The sequence below is a fragment of the Loxodonta africana genome, chromosome 9 (assembly GCF_030014295.1).
Source record: "Loxodonta africana isolate mLoxAfr1 chromosome 9, mLoxAfr1.hap2, whole genome shotgun sequence".
Taxonomy (NCBI): domain Eukaryota; kingdom Metazoa; phylum Chordata; class Mammalia; order Proboscidea; family Elephantidae; genus Loxodonta; species Loxodonta africana.
This window is the reverse complement of record NC_087350.1, coordinates 83,969,847-83,975,846: the sequence shown is the minus strand read 5'-3', so window position 1 is coordinate 83,975,846 and position 6,000 is coordinate 83,969,847. Positions and strand designations below refer to the sequence as shown.

General features: G+C 44.8%; 1 protein-coding gene across 1 annotated transcript in view; it reads left to right on the top strand.

The window, feature by feature from the left end:
* Positions 1-914: 914 nt before the first annotated feature.
* UBE2R2 (ubiquitin conjugating enzyme E2 R2) overlaps positions 915-6,000 on the top strand; it is a 141,430-nt gene continuing 136,344 nt past the window's right edge. The window contains exon 1 of the mRNA XM_010587872.2: positions 915-1,119. Within this exon, the coding sequence (XP_010586174.1) occupies positions 943-1,119 (177 nt within the window). The 5' untranslated portion in view covers positions 915-942. The remainder of the gene's footprint in view (positions 1,120-6,000) is intronic.

Genomic DNA, 6,000 nt, shown 5'->3' with positions numbered 1-6,000 from the left:
TCGTGTTGGTTCGTAGCAGGGAGGAGGGTGCGGACAGTTCTAGGACTTGAGGTCCCTTCGAGGGTGTGTCTTTGGAACCGCGGCGTGCAGCCGCACAACCGCCACTTTGGGGGCAAGGCTGCCCCCTGCGACCGTCCTCGGCTCCTATTGCTGCTTGCCTCTTTAATAGCCGGGACCACAATCCGGCGTCACAAAGCGCTGCCACCGCGCTGGACCGACCAAAGGAGGCGGGGAAGTGGGAGGAGGAAGAGGAGGAGGAGGAGGAGGAGGGAGGGGCGCGCGCACGCGCGTCCGGCCGCCAGCCCCTGAGAGCCGCCCCCCTCGCGGCGCGCGCCCCTCCTCCCTCCCTTCTTCTCGGCTCGGTCGCTCCCGCGGCGCGAGGCGCTCTAGCTCTTCTCCTCCTTCTCCGCTGCCATCGCCCCTCCCCCCGCGCCGCCGCCGCGAGACCCCCGCGCGCCGCACTCCCCCTCCCCGTCCGGCCCCGCGCGCCCTCTGGCTCCGGCGGCCCCCGAGGAGAAGGAGAGGGCGAGCGAACGCGGCGCTCCCGGGCCGGCCCGGCCCCCTCCGCTCACCATCGCCGGCCCTCCGCCGCCTTCCTCCGCCTCCACCTCCTCTCCCCCCCCTCAGTTGAGGCCCCCTCCGGGGGGGGGAGGCCCAGGACCGGGAGCGAATTCCCCCTAACTCCCTTAACCCCTTCCCCTACCCGGCCTGAGTGTGAAGAGAAGGGCCCGGCCCGGCCCGGCCCGCGTCGTGTGTGAGGAGACCCGGGGCGGCCCACGGGCCGTCTGGGGCCTGGTCCGGCCCGCCTGGTGGGCGAAGACCGGGGCCCGGTGCGGCCCGGCCCGGCCCGAGCGCGAGCGGAGGGGAGGGGCCTGCTCGGCCCGGCCGGTGCGTGAGGACTGGGGCCCCGGCGCCGCCGCCGCCGCCGCCGCCGCCGCCGCGATGGCCCAGCAGCAGATGACCAGCTCGCAGAAGGCCCTAATGCTGGAGCTGAAATCCTTGCAGGAGGAACCGGTGGAGGGCTTCCGGATCACCCTGGTAGACGAGTCCGACCTCTACAACTGGGAGGTGGCCATTTTCGGACCCCCTAACACCCTCTACGAAGGCGGCTACTTCAAGGTACCCCCCACCCCCTCCGGACCGGGCTTCCCCAGCCGAGCCCTGCTCTCCCCGCCGCTCTCCGCTGTTTGCCGGGCAGGAGTGGGAGCGCGGGTGAGTGGAGGGGGCTCCTCATCTTGGCAGCCCCCTCCCTCTTCGGTGGAGGCAGGAAGGCCTTGCTCACCAAGTGCCTTTTCTTTGTCATGGGGGCGGGGGCGGAGGGGAGGCCAGTCTGCCCCGGGAAATGGGAAAGCCTCTCCTCCGACGGGGGTAGTGGCTCCTGGGGAAGGAGAGCTCTTTGTTTTGTTTCTTTAGCTGAGGGTGTATGGGAAGAAAGGTAGTCTGTCTGTCCCTTCTCGTCCTCTCATCAGAACCATCCCTGCGCAGGCTGGAACTGCCCCAGAGGGCAGGGTGACCTGCACTTATTGGGCTTTTCTGTTTGGTGGAGGTGGGGGTGGGGAAGGGGTACTAACTTGTCATCCTAGAGGCTGCCTAGTAACCTGACATTTTGAGGATTTCCTGGGGAGTGGTAGTTCAACTTTGCATTCCAGTGGGCAGTAATGGGGATTAGGACCCTAGGGTGGTAAAAGAGAGTGCCTGCGTTTTCTTGCCGTTACTCACTTTAGAGAACTTTAATTTTGCCTCCTGTCTTCATGCTCTGTTTACTTCAGTGGTATTTCAGAGTGCCCTTTGTCCTCACCCTGCCACTGAGTTTACTTGGCTCTTTTTCCTACACGTAGAAATAATCTACATATAGAAGGTGGAACATGTCATGGAGGGAGATTGATAGTTCCCCACTTTAGGGACACAAAATTGAAACCTTTTACTCAGGTGGTTTACTCAAGCAAATAGGGTGGTCTCACGGTTTAAAAGTATCTGAGGTGAGGTGATTCACTGGGAGGGAGGGCTGGCTCCTTAGACAGCGACTGTAGACATGGTTTCTGTTGTTTTCCACGATTTAGAACCGTCGTCATTATCATTCCTGAATCTAGCTTTTTTTTTTTTTTTAAACTCCTAAGGTAGATAGTTTGGAGATATGACTTAGTTCTTTGTTTTTATTTTAGCGTTTTTGCAGAGATGGCTCACAGATTGAAGGTTTGAATATTTTAAATGGTGGGGACAGAGACAGAGGAAATGAGTGCTTAGGAATCCATTTAATTTAATTTTTTTATTTCCAAAATTAAATAAAAGAGAATCGGTGAGCCAGTTTTAGTTTGTTTTGAAGGGAGGGACTATCTTGGCACAAGTTTTAAGTGAGTATCTTAGTCATGTAGTTATGATGTGTATTTTTAGGACTACCCAGTTACTTAACCCTTGTTTTCTAAAGGTATAAGCCTCAGTTTCAGGCTTGAAATTGGGTCAACTTTGTAGAAAATTTGAAGGATTGATGTGGCAGTGTTTAATATTCAAGCCTGTGGTAGTCACTTAATAAGTTAGTAAAAGAGCATTTTCATAACATTGTATGAGAGCAGTATCCTTACCAACTATGTGTTTCATCTATTGTGGTGAGCATACTCAATACTTCTCAGATGTAGGTATTTACAATCACTAAGTAAGTGTACAAGTTATTAGTGATAAATTGGAGAAAATATTGCTGAGTCTATGTTGAGGCCTCTTTACTGTGTTGTCACATACAAATTTTCATTTATAGATGTTGGAAAAATATTTGCACAAAATGGAATTTATGTGTTGACTTTTTTAGCGAGGTAATACTTAGCAAAATCTGTTGGTTAACTAGTGGAATAAAGTTTAATTTCCTAAAAAGTATAATTCTTTCGGACAATTGATAGTCAAGGTACATGAGTTCTGTTCAGAATAATCCCATTCCGATGCAGGTTGTTTTTTTTTTTTCCTTTAAAAAACAAACTCTGAAAGAAAATAATGAATTGTAAGTTGTAGTATTTTTGCCTAACTGGGGAAGGAATATGAGTCGGAATCGACTCAACGGCACTGGGTTTGGTTTTTTTTTGAGGGGGGAAGGAATATGGAGAGCCCTTTCAATTTGATGAAATAGTTAGTGTGGAAGGAGGATTTGTTGGAACGTACATTGATTAAATACTTTTAAACTTCAGTCCTGTTTAAAATAATGGTTTAATCTCTGATTTCCTTGTGTGTGCTAGATTTCTTAATCCTTGAGGTTTTTTTTTTTTAACTTTTAGTTCTGACATAAAAATATTCTTTTAAAAATTCCTGAACAGGTTTCATAATCTAGTCTTGTGTGAGAAATTTAATTGCATTTTCTTCTGTCCTTTATTGTATGGCTTTTAATGCTATTACTCCTTCATTGGAAAAAGGCAAATTTATGGTCATGAGTAGTTAATACTGGTGATAGATTTAAAACCATTGTTTTCTTTCACTGCTTCTGTTTTAAAACAAGGCTTTTGGTGTGTTCTACTAGAGCTGCAGTTAAAAGTTGGCACAGAGCTTTCCCTGCCTCTGCTCTCCTCCCTTATCAAATGTTAGTCCTTGAACATTTAGTATAATCCATTTTAAGTTAATTTTTTTTCCTGTATTTTGCGTAATAGTTTCTGAAGGCAGTGGGACTGCCAGTCATTCTCTGAATTTTTCTTACATATCAATAGGTTTTTAACTGATCTTTTTTGCCATGAAATAATTGGCTCTAGTCTGTTTTAACCATGGATTTGTTGTGGTGGAGATGTATGAGATCACTATTTCACAAAATTATTTTGATTCATCCTGGCTTTTTTTTTTTTTTTTTTTGTCTTCCCAATCCATGTAATTCTGAGTTTTGGGGATATGGATGGGTAGAAGTAGTTTTCTTGTATGTGTTCTGCATAGTTTAAAATAATTTTTGGCCTTGCTATTTTCTTGCCCAGTTTTTTGATCTCATTGACTGACCCTCTGAATTTCTTTGCTTCTTGGAATTTTTCCTCTAGGGGCCAATCATGCACAGAGACAAAGTAGGAGATGACCTAGAACACTGAGAACACCCTGAGCTTGATTTTGCTACTGTGGAGCAAGTCGGAATTTTATCATATTACTGGAAGAATAAGTTGTTGATCAAGTCAGCGATTAATGATGACTTTTAACAAGTTCACCCCATTCTTTTAAGAGAATCTATCCTTTTAAATAACTCTGATAATGATCATAACTTAGTGTGGCTGTTTTGGTATAATACCTCCTTGAAATTATTGCATTATTTATATAAAAACATGATAGCCGTAGGAGGCCTGGTGGCATTGTGGGTGATAGCTCTGCTGCCAGCCAAAACGTTGGCGGTTCAGATCCCCCAGCTGCTCCTTGGAAACCCTATGGGGCAGTTCTACGCTGTCCTATAGGGCTGTTAAGAGTCGGAAGCGACTCAGTGGCACCTAACAACAACAGCATGATTGCAGTGAGTCTAGAGATCAGAAACAGAGTGCTTTTTTCATGATGTCCATAATATAAAGTTTAAATGGTAGAGAAAGCTTTGGAGTTTTGCAGTTGATTTTTTTATAGTTTTAATTTTATTCAATATCTGATTGTCGTTGTTAGGTGCCATCGAGTTGATTCCGACTCACAGCGACCCTGTGTACAACAAAACAAAACACTGCCCAGTCCTGTGCCATCCTTGTGATCGTTACGCCTGAGCCTGTTGTTGCAGCCACTGTGTCAGTCCATCTTGTTGAGGGTTTTTCTCTTTTTTGCCTACCTTCTGCTTTGCCAAGCATGATGTCCTTCTTCAGAGCCTGATCTCTCTTGATAACTTGTCCAAAATATGTGAGATGAAGTCTCGCCATCCTCTCTTCTAAGGAGCATTCTGGCTGTACTTCTGATTGTAGTAATGAAATATAGGTGTGTTCCATATTTAGAAAACTCCGAGCTAAAAATTTAGAAGATATTTGCTATATACTCAAAGTTTTTTTTTAAGAGAGGCTTCTTTATCAGAATTAACATTTTGATGTGTATTAACGAAGCTCTTCAATGGTAGTTTTTTTTTTTTAATAAAGCAGAATACGTTATTTGTTAGGGTTCATTTGTTCTAGAATAAAAGAATCTCTTTTCTGCCCCCTCCTCTTAAAAAACAAAACAAAGCACCAAACTTAACTTTTTTACCTGGCAGCGTCCTTCAGATTATAGCACACTCTATTTTATGACTGTAATTCTTAGTATATAATTTAAACAGACCTTTTAAGAAAGTGGTTTTTAGCCTTTTTGCTGATATGGATCCTTTTGAGAAACTGATGAATTGTCTGGGAGAAAATGGGCACACAAACTGATTTGAATATATTTTCAGAGGGTTAACTGATAGGGTTAGAGTCTCTGTTTTAAGGGCTTTGGATAGGCAACTTAACAAAATTAAACTTAAAAACTGAAAGTAGTCCTTCCCCCTGTACAATTTCATGGTGAACTTTTCAGTCAGTTAAAAATTATTATTTTTTTCTTCTCAGTGAACTTTGAGAATAGCTCTTAGGGCATTTTTTGGTCTTGAGTAGGAGAGAGTAGTGAACTAAGGCAGCATTGTAAATGGAAACAGTTAATTTTGAACACTTTTGGGCAGTCAATGATGTTTCAGTTTTTTTTTCCTATTTTTCAAACAAATATAGCTCCTTAGTATTTTATAGAATATGCTTTTACACAATCAATTCCAAGATGTATGTTGTTCTACTTTTTTAACTTCTCTGAAATTGGGATGTCTTAAACATAAAGTCTTACAACTGCTAACAGCCAGGTGGCACTTGTGACCCAGTTGTGAGAGAACTTCCATTGAAATGGTCTGGTAAAATTTAAAAAATATGCCAGTGTTAAAAGTGTCTTCTGTTTGTTAAAATAAGGATTTCTTTGTGAATAAAGGATTTGGGCCCTAATTAATACTTTCTTGGCAGCATGTTGATTTTCCTTTTTTGGAGATTTGTCGTTAGTAAACAATATTGAGCAAAGCCAAATAGGAAGAATCACTCC